At 38.9% G+C, this 16,350-nt stretch overlaps 1 protein-coding gene across 2 annotated transcripts in view; it reads right to left on the reverse strand.

The window, feature by feature from the left end:
- LOC149078171 (caskin-1-like) overlaps positions 1-16,350 on the reverse strand; it is a 325,236-nt gene that overhangs the window by 99,893 nt on the left and 208,993 nt on the right. Inside the window, exons 11-13 of one of the 2 annotated variants that reach the window (XM_089241763.1) lie at positions 12,288-12,515; positions 10,715-10,779; positions 9,198-9,294 (exon numbers count right to left, since the gene is read on the reverse strand). In XM_089241763.1, the coding sequence (XP_089097889.1) occupies positions 9,198-9,294; positions 10,715-10,779; positions 12,288-12,515 (390 nt within the window). The remainder of the gene's footprint in view (positions 1-9,197; positions 9,295-10,714; positions 10,780-12,287; positions 12,516-16,350) is intronic. The other variant, XM_089241762.1, reaches the window with a different exon arrangement.

Below are 16,350 nucleotides of genomic sequence, written 5' to 3' on the forward strand. Positions count from 1 at the left end.
AAAGGTGAAGACATCGCATGCGTCGACCTGCTATATCCAATGGCAATAGGTGAAATGGCCTTCTTCAGTGAGCTTCGTGCGGAGGCTTTGTTCTATAGGTGGTGTTGGTATAAGCCGAGACAAATTTTTTGTTGAAAAATTGTTCCTTAATTTATGAAGGTAGGCTCATACGCGGGTCAGTTTTTGAGGTGAACCAAGATATTGGCCTCCACTTTACCAATTCATACAGCTACATGACGCCCCCCCCCCCCCCCCCCACGGCTAGATTGTTGAAGATCTGCGACGTCATTGGATTACTTTAGGTGGTATCACTGATCAATAGATTAATTTTGTAACTATAGATGCGTTACTAATTATTAGACAGGTTTTTGTAACTATGTTCAAGCCCCACAGAACCGGTGATGTTGAAGCCTAAGCAAAAAAACCATGATCGTCGTTGGTTTTGATACCCGGTGGACGAACGTTGGTTTTACAGCCTTTAGATGCATCAACAAGCAATTTTTGAAGATTATTTAAGGCACGTGTTCTCAAACTGTAAGCCGCTGCACCCTGGTGCGACTTCAACCTTTGGCAGGGGCACCACGGAGCGGCGGTTCTGACAAAATCTTATTATTATATGTGGCAAACCATTACAAAGGTATAATAGTTTATGGCTTTGTAATGGTTTGCCACTAGTATAGTAACAGGAGTAAAGAAGTGACAAGCCATTATAAAAAAGGCATATACACATCTGAAACTCATTGCTAGGGAACCACGGTAACCAAAGTAAACGTTCCGAAAGTGATTAATGAGGATCAAAAACCATTGTTGCCCGACAGTGATTTACCCATTTGGGGCTTTTGCCCTGCTCTGACGAAATTTTAAAGTAGCCTATCGTTCAAGTCGGGTCCCATTTGGTATATATGCAAAATTTGGTGACGATCGATCTAAAATTGTAGATTTGTATAGAGAATATACACATACACTCACACAGAAAATCAATTTTATATATATAGATTTTTACACTAAATTCACTGAAGAGGAAGCCCGCCAAATTTCTGTCTAGGGGGGCACATGCCTACTTGAAATGTGCTTTCTGTTAATGTTAATCACAACAGCCTCATTGGGCGGAGAAACGACCCGGTAAATTTATATCTGTATCTTTTTGTAATTGTAATCAAAGAAAATCCATGGCAGCTGGATTTTTTTTCAGGTAGGCTAATGTTTAGTATTATTTATGTATCGTAGATGGCGGCAGAGAATCCAATGTAACAATTATTTCTTATTTACGCACTCTTCAAGTAGCGTTTATAGAAATTCCGAAACGTAGAAATGAGGATGCAAGCGAGCATCTCCGGCTATGTCCCTTCCACAACAGATGGCGCCACTACACCAGCAATGAACAATGCTTTTAACCAAAACAAAACCACTTTAAAATGTTAATACGGTTTTCATAACGGCTTTAACGGGGGCGCCTCCGATAACGATGATCCCCGTTTGTGGACACCTTGCGTTAACGGATACTTCTTTGAATTAACACCGACGGGCCTAAATGTAGTTTACTGTTCATCAACGAACACTCTTCATGCCATGGTATCCGTTATCGAGAGAGAGGTTGCGCAGTATTTACAAATTTTCACTCATTTTATTTATTTAAGATTGTCTGATACTTTCCGACAGACACGGCCTGGGGTCTCCTTCTCGGGTGCATATGAGATCAGTTGCTAAGAAAATAGCAGGTGCCGTTTGAGGAAATACTTTATCTTTCCAAGCGTAAATTCGAGCAATAATTGCTCGGCTTCTGTCGATTGAAAATCAGACAATCCACATAATTTTAGGAACCTACGATTAGGGTTTTGCTTGGCCACCCCTTCCTTCCTCTGGTAGCGGATTTATGGTTTTTCCCTGCTCGTAGGCTACACAAATTTTTCATTCTTCATGCATTTTAGTCTAGTTTTCATGAACACTCATTCCTCCAAATAAGATGGGATTTTTTAAGGGTTCCGTGACGTTTGACCATGCGGAACCCCCCCCCCCCCGAAAAAAAAGTCTCAAGGAACCTCAGGGTTGCGCGGAACACCCGTTGGAAATTTATGGCGTAGAGCAGGGGTCTTCGACTTTTCAGATACGGAGGGCCAAACTGAAACTTTTCACGAAGCCCGCGAGCCAAAAACTCACGTAATTTAATACCACGCCCGAGTGGCGTGGTGGTAAGATGCTCATCTACCACCCTGAAGGTTGCTGTCACGGTCCCGAGTTCGAATCCGAGGGAGGATATAGATAAGATATTTTAACTAACGTGTTTAGGGCGACCACCGATAGACAGTGTTTTCATTGCCAACCCATCTCATTAGTGGCAGCAAATTGCAATATAGCGATATGGCAAGAGTTGATGAAGTAGAGTAATTTAATGATATATCAAAATAGAAGGGGCCAATGTGGCCCGAATTGAATAGGAACAAAAAATAATTGAGGCCTTTTATTTATTCAGGAATTATCTCTTCTTTCAATTATTATTTATTTTGGTTAGTTCTGAAATAATTATTCGATCAATATATTCTTTCAAAAATTATTTCTTTCATTAGCTCTGAGTTTTCATCAATTGGTTCCGGCATTGTTTCTTTCATTTATTCTAGAAAATTATTTCTTTCGTTTATTCTAGAAAATTATTTCTTTCGTTTATTCTAGAAAATTATTTCTTTCGTTTATTCTAGAAAATTATTTCTTTCGTTTATTCCGGAAAATTTTATATGTATCATTTATTCTCTAGAGAGAGAGAGAGAGAATTTATTATACATTTATTCATTTATTCTCAAGTTTTATTCCGGAAAATTTTATATGTATCATTTATTCTCTAGAGAGAGAGAGAGAATTTATTATACATTTATTTATTTATTCTCAAGTTTTATTCCGGAAAATTTTATATGTATCATTTATTCTCTAGAGAGAGAGAGAGAGAATTTATTATACATTTATTCATTTATTCTCAAGTTTTATTCCGGAAAATTTTATATGTATCATTTGTTCTAGAGAGAGGGAGGATTTATTCTAAATTATCTATTTGAAATTATACTGTAATCTGTTTTTTATCTTGCATACGACGCTAAATACCGATTTCTTTTGTCCATCCGCTCCATTCCTTGTTGCTCCACTTATTTCTTATTATATGTATATGTGAATTTTTTCCCCGTTATTATTTGTATTAGATAAACATGTATCAATTATTATTTTTGCGGGCTCACAAGTTCGCTTAGCCCTTAAATGTTTTTGTGTGTGTGTGTTTCAACTGACTAAATAAAATTATCTTATTTATTCATCAATTTCTTCCGGAGTTATTATTTCCTTCAGTTAGTTTAGAAAATTATTTCTTTCATTTATTCTAGGAATTATTTATTATTTATTCTAGGAATTATTTATTATTTATTCTAGGAATTATTTATTATTTATTCTAGGAATTATTTATTATTTATTCTAGGAATTATTATTTATTCTAGGAATTATTCATTATTTATTCTAGGAATTATTCATTATTTATTCTAGGAATTATTCATTATTTATTCTAGGAATTATTCATTATTTATTCTAGGAATTACTTATTCTAGAAAATTAGCTATTTCATTTTTTTCTAAAATTATTTCTTTCATTTATTCCAGAAAATTAACTATTTCATTTATTTTACAATTATTTCTTCTATTTTTTTTAAAATTATTTCTTCCATTTTTTCTAAAATTATTTCTTCCATTTTTTCTAAAATTATTTCTTCCATTTTTTCTAAAATTATTTCTTTAATTTATTATAGAAAATTAACTATTCATTTATTCTAGATTTATTTTTTTATACAAATACAAATACAACGCCACAACAGGCAAATTGCCCAACGAGGTGGCTGACTTAAGAACATCATGGATCCCCGAGCCCCTACCTACTACTGCTACACCACACATGCACCCCCCCCCCCCCGCGGAACCCCCCAACGAATCTAAATGCGGGAATGTGCGTGTACGTGTAGTGCAACCTGACGTATAGTTTGTTTCTGTGTAATGCTTGTTATGTGTAGTGCTGTTATCTGCCCCCAGTTTTACTAACTATGAGTGAAGTGTTATGGTTGAATGATTTACCGTTGTAGGACTGTTGCTCTCTGTGGCGAGACTTTTTAACGGGGAGATCGGCTCGCATTTGCGCCTTGAAGTTGGGAACCACAGAAAACCAACTTCAGCCGACCACCACTGTGGGGTTCGAACCCGGATCCTCGCATCACGAGTCCGGCACTATAACCACTCGACCACCACAGCGGCGGGTGGTGGATTTAAAATCCTGGTAGGATTATTTATCCTATAATTACTTTTTTCATTTACTCTAGAAAATTAATTCTTTCATTTATTCTAGAAAAATTACTTCTTTCATTTACCCAGGAATTCTTTCACCAATTCTGAAATTATTTCTTTCATCAATTTTGACCATTTTTTGAAAATGATTGGTGGGCCAAATAAAAAATCTCCGAGTGCCAAATGTGGCCATCGCTTTGTCCGAAAGGGATGAGGGACATGATACAGATGTGTCCAGAGTGGCGGACAAAGATCGAACCAAGCAGCAAGTACGATCTCATGAAGACAATTAGAGAATTTGATGTCATTGCCGGTCATGCTTGAGAGCCAAAACAACGAAAAAAAATTAACCATTTCCCTTGCAGATTCCAGGACACTGGACTACATAGAGACCCACTAGCACCCTGCCCAAAATGCGTACGGGCAAGAAATCCACGGCAAACAAACGAGAGAAAAAGAGCGGAAATTCTCGCACGTGCCCAGATTTCTCGAACGAGACGCCGCCACGGAGACAATACTATAGGCAAGAGTCTAAAATGAAGAGAAAGTTCGTGATCTAATTCAAGTCACGGCGGAACAGAATCACATTCTCATTCAAATATCGAGGAGGGGGCATCCCGAACATTCCCAACCCACAAGGAGATGGATCTTCACGGTCTGCGGGATTCGCAAATGTCACCAACATTTGGCAATGGCCCGACATTATCGACACAAAACCCGAATTTTCCGTCCGAAAAAATGATCCTTATCTTCGAGGATCATCATCTGTGCGTGTCGCATTCGAAGAACTCCTATGTACGTAATGTGAAAAGATGCACGTATCAGGTATCACGAGTGAATACCCGAGAAGAGAGCCTAAAAAAAAAAAAAACTGAATGAATTGCAGATGTATTGGGCCTCATCTTATACATAAGTCAATTTCGACGATCTACTCTAGTAAATGCAATCTAACACTGAATTAGGGTGTGCCCGCGCATCACTCCCGTACAGGGAGTGAATGAGATACAGAGATATACGACAGGGACACAAAGAGGAGGAGCCTCACAGATTTGCAAAATTCTTTTATATGAGCTTCGTGGACACTGATTGGTCAATGGATGTAAAATAATACAATCATGTGTACATGACAAGTGCGAGCAGCCTATACTTTGCAACGACATAATGTATATAGGAGTATGTACATCTCCTAAGCATTTCACAGCTCTCGCGCATTCTTGTGGGGGGGGGGGAGCGCTTCCTACGCCTTTCTAGAGATACACAAAGCTTTCTACGTATATGAAGAATGTATGTAAAATTCCTGCGCATTTCTACAGGTACGCAAGCATCTTGCACATTTCTAGACATACGCAAGCTCCGACTCAGCACACCTACAAATTTCTGGAAGAAAACAAGCCTTCAACGCATTTCTAGAGGTACGCATGCATCCAGAGCATTTCAGGGGGTACGTACACCTTCCACGCATTTCTGTAGGGAGGACAAGCTTCCTGCGCATTTGAAGAGATACGTAAGCATTCCTGGCATTTGTAGACATACGCAGTACTCATACGCGTTTCCAGAAATACGCAAGCAAACCTAGACATCTCTAGACATACGTAAGCTCTCACGCAGCACACCTCCCACGCATTTCTAGGAGAAAACAAGCCTCCGAGGCATTACTAGAAATACGTCAGCATTTAGATAGAGAAAACAAGTTTCCTATGCATTTCTAAGGATACTAACGAATTCTACCGGTGCGCATTTCTAGGCATAAACAAACTCCTGGCATTTCAAGAGGGTCCGCACACTTAACTACTTTCTTTTTAATGACTCTCTAACTAACCTACTAATTTTCTGAGGGAAAATTTGCCTTCTACGCATTTCTAGAGATATGCCAGCCTCTACGCATTTCAAGGTGGTACACGTACTTCCCACTCATCTCCATGGTAAACTTAACTCATGAAATGTTGGTAATCACCGGCTTAAAAAGAAAATGTAAGTCCAAACAGATCATACTGATAATGAGTGCGGTATGCACCAGTGTTTCCCAAAGTGGGCAATATCACTCTCCTGGGGGCGATGTAATGGTTCGGAGGGGGGGTGGGGTAGAAGCTATGGGTTCAGTATAGAATCTTATGGGCTGGCTTGAGTTGGGGACAAAAAGTTTGTGAATAAGGGGCGAAGGAGCATAAAGTTTTTGAGAAACTGGTATATACTATGTTAAGGTCAAATATGGCTGGATCGCAATGTATGCATGATGTTATAGCTTCACATTTTCGACATTCTATCACTAGAAAAGAATAAGCAAACAGCAAAACTCATTACAGCGAGATTTGATTCACACAGAGTTTGGAGTGAGACCCCTCATAAGTTACTTATCTGATGTTTATCTTGGCCCATGTCCCGAACAACTTCGCAAACAACACTCCAAAGAGCCTTTAATCTACGGAAAACTGGGTATTTCAGACATTTTTTTGCTTCGCTGCCCACCCTTAAAAGGGAAGGGAATGAAACGAACGTCCTTTACGACTTGAGGGAGAATCACGAAGGACGCACGTGAAGAGTCTTCGATGTTTGGTTAAAAGAAACGTCGATAAGGGCTTTGTAAACGACTAAATGAACCCTGAAGACAGCTGACAGCAGCCTCTGATTATTGTGAACGCTGCAGCCGACATCACTAGGAAGGGAATGACAACTGTTGCCACAGAACTTTGCTGTTGACTTTACGGTGAGAAAACATGCCGTATCTCTCGATAAATAATGGAAAAACACAGGCAATACGAATTATTTTTGAAAAACCAAACCAGCGGCAATAATGTACACGAAGTTTTTTCAACACATCAGGGATCTCGAACACGTGCCCGTGTCCCACATTAACGCCCGCAAGGTCCACTCAGAGAAATACTATGTACACTTAAGAATTGTGGGATGTTTTCTAGAATCACCAGTAACGCTATGTATTTGATTCGTTACCAGCTGCCGTCTTAATAAGTTTAGGATCCCCTGATTAATAGGTCAGTCGGGGCCTCAAAAGCAATCAAATGCATCGAAAAAAAATGTGTAATTAAAGAATTAACAGAAATGTTAAGAGGCCGTCTTGATGAAAGGAATAATTTCATAACAAGTGAAAGAATTTCAGAGAATACATAAAAGCCTTCGATAATTTCGGATACATGTTGTTTGGCCAAATCACATCGCTTTTGTCTGTGCTGTTTTTATGAAGGGAGGTTGTACTTAGGTTTTGCGTACCAGACATGAACTTTTCTTTATCACATTAGGCACAGTTCGAGGTGTCCAAGACAAGTTATATTTCTTCTGAAATTACACAGGGATATTTTTTTTCACATAAAAGCTGTGAATAAGTCTGAGACGAACGGCAAGAAAAAGAAGCCCTCTTGTGTAAGGTTTCAGTCCATATAATTCTCGGGCCCATTTATGAAAAACTTTAACATACAGTCTTCAACCCTTTAATTCTTCTCGAAATTTCATGACTAGGCCTCGCAGTTTCTCTGAGAACAAGTATCTTGGTTCAAATCCAAGGGGATTTGAATGTCCAAGGGGCCATTCAAGTATTACGTAAGCGGATTTTTAGCCCTTTTTGACCCCCCCCCCCCGTCAGCAATAGTAGTCAGCAAAACACTGAAACCCCCCCCCCCCCATCAGCAGCTTAGAATATTTCATATCTTCAAAAAGGGTGGTTGATGACGTAAGCAACCATCAAACCCGCCCTCCCCCCCCTTGTTATCAAAAGTCAGCAAATCCGAACCCCCCCCTCTTCGATGCTGACGTAATACTTGAATGACCCCCCAATGAATATGTTGTCTTTAGCCACATCTTCACACTTGCAGAAAAAAGTGATTTCACAGCGCATGACTCATCTGAACAGTCTCGATGGTTACGCCAAAATAAGAAAAATGCAAATTTCTTTCCCCGTGTCCTCACTATTTTTTTCCAGGTTTTGACGTGTAATATAATTCCAACAATTTTTTTTCCTGAAACCAGTAAAGCACTCATGGGAATTATTTTCAGCGGAAAATGTTCTATTCCACTTGTATAATTATAGCTCTAAAATTTTCGTATATGTATCCAGAGGTTTCTGAGATGTGACGATTTTTTAGTTACTTCCTTTCCACTACTTTAGATTTGCGGGCCGTATAAGGACTAGATTACTTTTTCGAGGGCCATGTAAAAATCTAAATCAATTCCTCGACATTTGTATAAGAGCTGAGTGACTTCATTGAGAGCCGCATAATAACTGGACTAGGTACCTCTTCAATATGCAGCATAAGGCCGGGATTACAAGATAAAAGTTTGATAAAAACTATTCTATAAAACTTGAAAAACGCAACCAATAAGCGTATCGATTACATCAACCGGCTCATTTTTTTGTTTCTTTTCAAGTTTTGTAAACGATATTTTATCAAACCTTTATAGCGTATTCCAGGCCCAAGAAAAGAATTAATTATACAAAATCCGAATAGAAATGAAAAACAATTAAAATGCTCTGATTTGCTTCGTGGGACGTAAAAGAATCATGAGTGGGTCTTCACAAGAATCTCTTCAACATTTAAATCCAAAATAGCTTAAATAAAATAAATTAGAATTTTAAAAGCCAAATTAAAAATTGAAACTGCGGCACAAGAAACAAAAATAAAACGGCATCAAGTTACTCACTGATCTCAATAAATTAATAAATCACTTACTGTTTAAGGCTGGGATTACACTATAAAAGTTTCATAAAAGATCTTTTGCAAAAATTGAAAAAAAAAAACAACTAATAAGCCTATTGATTATATTCGCTCGAATGTAATCGACTGATACAAAAACTGCATTTTTCAAGTTTTATAAAAGAACTTGCCTAAAACGTTTATAGTGTGACGCCGGCCTAAGAATTAAAATTTTTATGGGAAAACTAACCTGTTGATAACAGAGATCCAACGGGACCATTTTCACTAGTAGGCGTTGCCGGCTGGCTCTCTGGTTGCGGATGAACAATAACCTGCGTGTATTGGCTCTATAAAAACATATATGATCATGTTTATCACAAAATGGTTCTCGATGAATATTGTTATTCACTGATCAAATTATTAGATCAAATTAATATGGGGGAAAAAACAATATAAAATTGCTTAGGGGCCGTTCAAGTATTACGTCATCATCGATTGGGGGGGAGGGGAAGGGGCTTCCGATTTGCTGAATTTTAATGACAAGGTGGGAGGGAGGGGTTTGGATTTTGCTTACGTCATCAACCACCCTTTATGAAAATATGAAATATTTTTAACAGCATCTTACTCGGTGCGCCAAAAACAGGAAAAACCTTTCGATAGTTTGTGGGCACTTAAAGTGACATCCCCCCTATTGATAAGTGCCCTACAGAGCCCCTTAAGTGATCTCTATAACTTTCGCGGATCCAAGTGATCTGGAAATGTGTCCGGGCCGCTTAAGTGATCTGGAACTGTGCCACACATCACTCAAGTGATCAATAATTATATGTCGCGGATCACTTAAATAATCTGAGAATGTGCCGCCGGTAGCATGAGTGATGTAGAACCGCACTGGGGGGCCACTTAAGTGCTCTAAAACTACGTCACATGTCACTCAAGGGATCTCTAAATGTGTCACGGATCGCTTAAGTGTTGTGGAACTGTGTCCCGGGTCATTTAAGTGATCATCAAGTCATTTAAGTGTTGATGTGATCATTGTTCACATCTGAAAATGTGCCACGGGCCGCTTAAATGTTCTGGAATTGTACCACGGGACACATAAGCGATCTGTAGATGTGCATTTTTTTTTACAAAATTAGATTTGAGGAGGGCAGGCCACATCAGATGACCGCCCGGGGCCATATTTGGTCCGCGCGCCAAGGGCCTTTATGCGATTTATCATTGTATGGCTTAGAGGGTGTGTCGCAATGAATTAATTAAAGATAAATTTTGCGTGCACATAAGCCTTCAAATAACAATGAAATTAACAGAAATTGATTATAATAACATATAAAGATATTTTCTTCGGAAATTTCGTGTTTGATCGATTAAGTTTTGATCGTGGGAGGGGGCACGAGCCCCCCATGCTACCTCCCCCTGTTACGTCTCTGATCCCACCAATATGCGTTAGGATTCAGAGGGGCAGAGCTGATGACGAAATTTTGCTGACAAGGGGGTGGGGGGGAGGGGGTTAAAAATGGCTAAAAATTTGCTTACGTAATACTTGAACGGGCCCTTATCCTGAAAAATTAGATAAAAAAATTATCTAATAAACAAAATTAATAAATAATTTCTCTTGAAAATTTCTACTTGCCGTAAGTAATTTTTTTTTTCTTTTTATAGATTCTATTACGTTTTAAAATTCACTTTAATCTGCAATCGTGGCAAATTTTCCGGATGGTACAATTCGTATGATCAATACACAGAGAGAGAGGATCATCATGAAATTACCTGCATGTCAGGAAAGCAGAAATGCGAGTGTTTCGTTGGGGACGGCATCGACCCAAAAACTCCATCTAAATACGATAAGAAAAGAAAATCACGATTTAAAGATAAATTTTATTTAAATCTTCCATCTTCTGAAAATTATCCCGCGAAAAATTGGTAATTTTATAAACATTTTCATTTTTCCAGAGTATCATTGTAAATATACAGCTATATATATATACAGCCGAATCCCGTTATAACAAACACCAAGAGACCGGAGAAATTTCGTTATAAAGGAATTCCAGTTTTTTTTTGCATTGTTCCTGTGTAAACTTATCTGGGGGGATTAGAAAATTGTTCGTTAAAACGAGATTTATTTTCGCTATAACGGTATTCATTAAAACGGGATTTGACTGTATACACACACACACACATATATATATATACAGGGTGATCAGCGAATAAGCCCTTATTTCAAAATTAAATATCTTTACAACAAAAATCAATAGAATTATGCGGTAAACGGTACATTTATTAGCAAAACTGTAAGAATGTTGTACAGAAATTTCGAAAATTTAGTTTTTTTTTAAATTTTTGAAAATTTAAAAAAAATGAAACAAAACTAGAGATTTTGGGGTTCCGAAAATCTTCATTTGTGTGGAGAGAAACCACTGCATTCGCCTACAGTTACTGCATGGACTGCGGTATGCGCCATGTGTGCTGGCAAATTGTTCCAAAATTGTAACGTAACGTTCAGTAATAATCGTTTCTCGCACGAAGAAGGGGCCGATAATGCCTCTGGCGCATACCGCAGCCCATGCAGTAACTTTAGGCGAATGCAGTGGTTTCTCTTCACACAAATCAGGATTTTTGGATCCCCAAAATCTCCAGTTTTTGTTTTTTAATTAAAAAAATTTTTTTTAAAAACTAAATTTTCGAAATTTCTGTACAACATTCTTACAGCTTTGCTAATAAAGTACCATTTACCGCATAATTCTATTGATCTTTGTTGTAGAGATATTTAATTTTGAAATAAGGGCTCATTCGCTGATCACCCTGTATATACATACATACAGTATTACTGCCAAAAAGCCCGAAATTTGCCGATTCGTGACGGGGCCGGCCACTTCACGAATTGGCTAATTTCGTTAAATATTGAATCGGCCAACGTCCGAAATTCGAATTTAATTTTTATCTTCAATTTTTCTGATTTAATTTTCATTCCGTTGCCTTGATTTTATTCTTTTTCGTTTTCCTGATTTAATTTTTTTCCAATTTTTCTGATTTCATTTTTTTCTTATTTACGGGTCGCTTTATTTTCAAGGTACGAAGTGTAGCCCTTCAACAAAATCTGACTATGTAAAGAAGCGCTGGTATTAAAAAAAATTTTAACGGCCCTGAAAAAAGTCTTATTCGTCCCGTATATACAGGGCTTCGAGCTCGTACGTGTGAGGCGGAATGGTACGTCGCATTGTGTTCATTAATTACTGGGAGCGCTCAGCCCTCTCATAACACAGAATTGAGGGTTGCTCAAATAGCCTCAACCCCCCAGGTCTGGCACATTAAACAACTATGTATAACACTAATAACTACCCACCAGAAGTCGGAGAATGTGGCGGTGGTGGCGAACCAGGAGCCTCGTCGGTACCCAAACTTCCACACGAGTTCCGATCGACAGTAGCTTGGCTTCCGTAACCACTGGAAAAGCTGGATCCGGAATGACGGTAGGTCGCCAGTTCGGGTACCACCGGTGGTGGCACTTTCTTCATGGTGCCGCTTTTGGTCAGAGTACCCACATTAGAACCGGACCTGTGAATGCCTCCTACTGTCAAATGAAACAAAAATAATTGATATGTAATCTATACACATGAAACTCAAGTCGTATTAAAACTTCCACTCCTGAAATCCAAAAATTCGATAATAAAAATTCTGAACATACAATCATATTTTTAACAAGGGAATTTTCGTAAAGAAAAATTCGTAAAAAAAAAATCTTCTTATTCCCCCGCGAAGGGAAATTATGAGAGGAATTTGCTGTTAATTTCCGCCAAGAAAAATTGATAAAGCCGGGTCCACACCCGCAGAAGAAAAAACGGTTTTAGAGTGTGGCTATACGCAAAATTTCTACCATTAAAATCATCCACGCCATGCTATGTAGGCTACACCTCAAAACAAGTTTTTGTACTGCGGAGTTCTGCGGGTGTGGATCCTGCTCAATAGAGGATTTTTTTTCTTTTTTGTTACCCACCAATGGAAATTAATAAGCGAATAGAGAGTTTTTTTTTTATTTCCCATTAGGGGCCGTTCAAGTATTACGTGATCATCGATGGGGGGGGGGGGGGTCCGATTTGCTGACTTTTGATGACAAGGGGGGAGGGGGGGGGGGTTGGATAATGCTTACGTCATCAACCACCCTTTATGAAAATATGAGTTAGGATTCAGAGGGGCAGAGCTGATGACGAAATTTTGCTGACAGGGGGGGGGGGGGTCAAAAATGGCTAAAAATTTGCTTACGTAATACTTGAACGGCCCCTTATGGGAAATTTATAGAAAAAAATTTTTATTTCCCGCCAAGGAAAATTTAAGAGAGAGTAATTGTTTTTTATTCTTTGCCAAGAGAAATTTATAAAAGAGAAAAAAAAGTATTTCATACCAAAGGAAAATTTCAAGAAATTTTGTTTTCCGACAAGTAAAATTCACGGGAAAGAGGTCTTTTGCAATATCCGCGAAGGAAAAATTTTAAGGGAACAAATTTGTTTAGTTAAGGGAAGTTTATGAGAGAAGAATTTTTTAATTTCCCGCCAAGGGGCCGTTCAAGTATTACGTCATCATCGATGGGGGGGGGGGGGTTCCGATTTGCTGACTTTTGATGGCAAGGGGGGGGGGGTTTGGATAATGCTTACGTCAGAAACCACCCTTTATGAAAATATGAGTTAGGGCTCAGAGGGGAAGAGCTGATGACGAAATTTTGTTGACAGGGAGGGGGGGGGGGTCAAAAATGGCTAAAAATTTGCTTACGTAATACTTGAACAGCCCCCAAGGAAAATACATGAGGAAAAAAAAATTATTTCCCGCCTTGAGAGGAAAATATATAAGAAAAGAAATTTTATTTCCCGCCAAAAGAATTTTATAAGGAAATAAATTTCGATTCCTCCCAAGGGAAATATGAAAGAAATTTTTTTTTTTTCATTTCCCGCCAAGGAAAATTTACAAGAGAAATTTTTTTTATTTCGCGCCAAGACAAAATCACAAGAGAATTTTCTTTTATATCGTGCCAAGAACAACTTACAAGAAGAAATGTTTTTGATTTTCCCACCAAGCGAAATTTTCAATTTCGACATTAACTTGCAAATTTTGTCGACAATAGGCGTTGTCTCGTATTTTTCACAATATTCAGGGGATTCTAATTTGTATACGGTATTGTTCTCGAAGAAATACGGTCACCTCGTTCAATTTAGCGCATAACACATATTTTCAGTTAAAACTGACGTTAATTTAATTCCATGAATAGAATACGTGCTACACGTAGAGGAATTTCAGCCTCTATAAAATTATGATTATCTTACGCATTTCATGCTTCCGTGTCCCTGATAATTTATAATTAATTTAATGCGAAAATATTTATCGCACAAAAGGATGAACGTAAACACGGCATTAAAATTAATTCGATTCCGCTCCGAATAAGGACTTTTTTCCTCCTTCCTTATCTGAAGAGATGACCTTTTCTCATAATTGCAAGGACATTCGGGTTAAAAAAGGATCGAGCGGGTCCTTAAATCTAATTTCTCAATGTTTACGACAATCCCTTTTTTTATATTTACAGCCCTATAACACGATTATTAAGAGCAGTTTTCCATGAAAAATGATCGAGACGTAACGATGTTAACGTCAATTTCAATTAGAATCACTAAATGACTACGCCACTGGCTTATGTCGACTACTGAACTATGTACTTGGCTTACGCCACTGAAATTTCATATTTATAAAGGAATATCTTTCCTACACCATCGGTTATCGAGTTCCTGAGCACTGTCTAACGAAATCACTCACTCTACCTGAGTGATCATACACAGTGCAGGACTGGACCCTTTCATGAAATGAACTTGAAATGATTTGCGCGGTGCTCACTGAAGCAGCCAAGATAGCTCGATACTTGTGGCCGGTTCGGTATTCGTATGGTTCTAATCAACCCCCAAGTCAGGGTAAAAGATTAGCATTACACATGTGGCAGAGTTGTCATGAGGGGTGCTCTTCCTCTAATAATGAGCATAGATGGTACTCGAACAAGGTTGAAGAACCTTGGCGTGATGCATGAATATAATGGTTTACTGAAATTTCGCCGGGCCATTTTGTCTGTGTGAGTGACAATATAAGTGGGTGAGTGACCGTAAGACTGACCAAGTGGATGGGTGAGTGACAGTATGAGTGACCAAGTGAGTGGGTAGGTTCGTAACGTATGAATGACCAAGTGAGTGGGTGGGTGCGTGACCATATGAGTGACCAAGTGAGTGGGTGGGTGCGTGACCGTATGAGTGAACAATGGGAGTGACTGTATTAGTGATCAAGTGAGTGACTGTATGAGTGAATGAAGAGCATGAGAATTGAGAATCCACGTGAGTGTGGTTACTCATACAGTCACTAACTTGATCATTCATAAAAATAAAATAGATATGGCATTTTATAGGAGGGTTTAGTGATTTCTACCATGCCGATCAAAAACGCGATTTTGTCTAATAGAAATCCGATGGCTTCAAGGACCAAATTCAGTCCACGGGTTCACAGTGGATAACTTCGCGGACCGAATTTGAACAACGGACCGCATTAGATAGTTTTAAGGGTAAAATTTGGACCACGGGCCATGAGTTACACATGGATGTATGTTTCACAGAAGTCCACAAATCGTGTTCTTGCTAAATCCCGGCACGAAACGACGAAAAACGTGATTTTGTCTCACAGAAACCCGATAACTTCAAGAACCAAATTTAGTGTCGACAGGCACCACCAGATAGCTCCAGAGGCCAAATTGAACCCAAGGGCCACATCGAACAGCCTCGTGGGCCAAATTCGGCCACGGATTGAGTACATAAAGAACGGAGAAGGTTCCACAGTGTTCTCATCCTAGTCTCAAACTCGGTCACGTGCCACATCAGATTGAGTTTGGCCCACAGGCCGAGCATGCATGAATGCTTTACTGAAATCCAACAAATCATGTTCTCGTAATTCCGCTACCAAAACGACGAGAAACGTGACTTTGTCTTTAATGGTCCGATTTGGTCAGCGCGCCACATCAGAATGCTCCAAGGACCACATCAGATAATTTCGTGGGGCCAAATTTAGCCCAAGAGATACAATCAGATATCCTCGTGGGCCAAATTTCGTCACAGAAATCCACAAAATCGTATTCTCGTAAAAAAAAAATCTCACCTCCTAAAACGACGAAAAAAAGTATCTCATGATAAACAAATAGCCTCAAGGGCTAAATTCCGCTCTAAAGTGTGGGGCCGTTCAAGTATTACGTAAGCTGTAGGGCACTTATTAATGGGGGGGGGGGGGGGGGGGGGTTGGTGTTACTTCAAGTGCCCACAAACTATCGAAAGGTTTTCTCGTTTTTGGCTCACCGAGTAAGATGTCATTAAAAATACAGTCGAATCCCGTTTTAA

Source organism: Pholcus phalangioides, unplaced genomic scaffold (assembly GCF_987345545.1).
Source record: "Pholcus phalangioides strain wild (caught in Gottingen) unplaced genomic scaffold, Ppha-v1.0 ptg000014l_1, whole genome shotgun sequence".
In the NCBI taxonomy this organism is placed as follows: Eukaryota; Metazoa; Arthropoda; class Arachnida; order Araneae; family Pholcidae; genus Pholcus; species Pholcus phalangioides.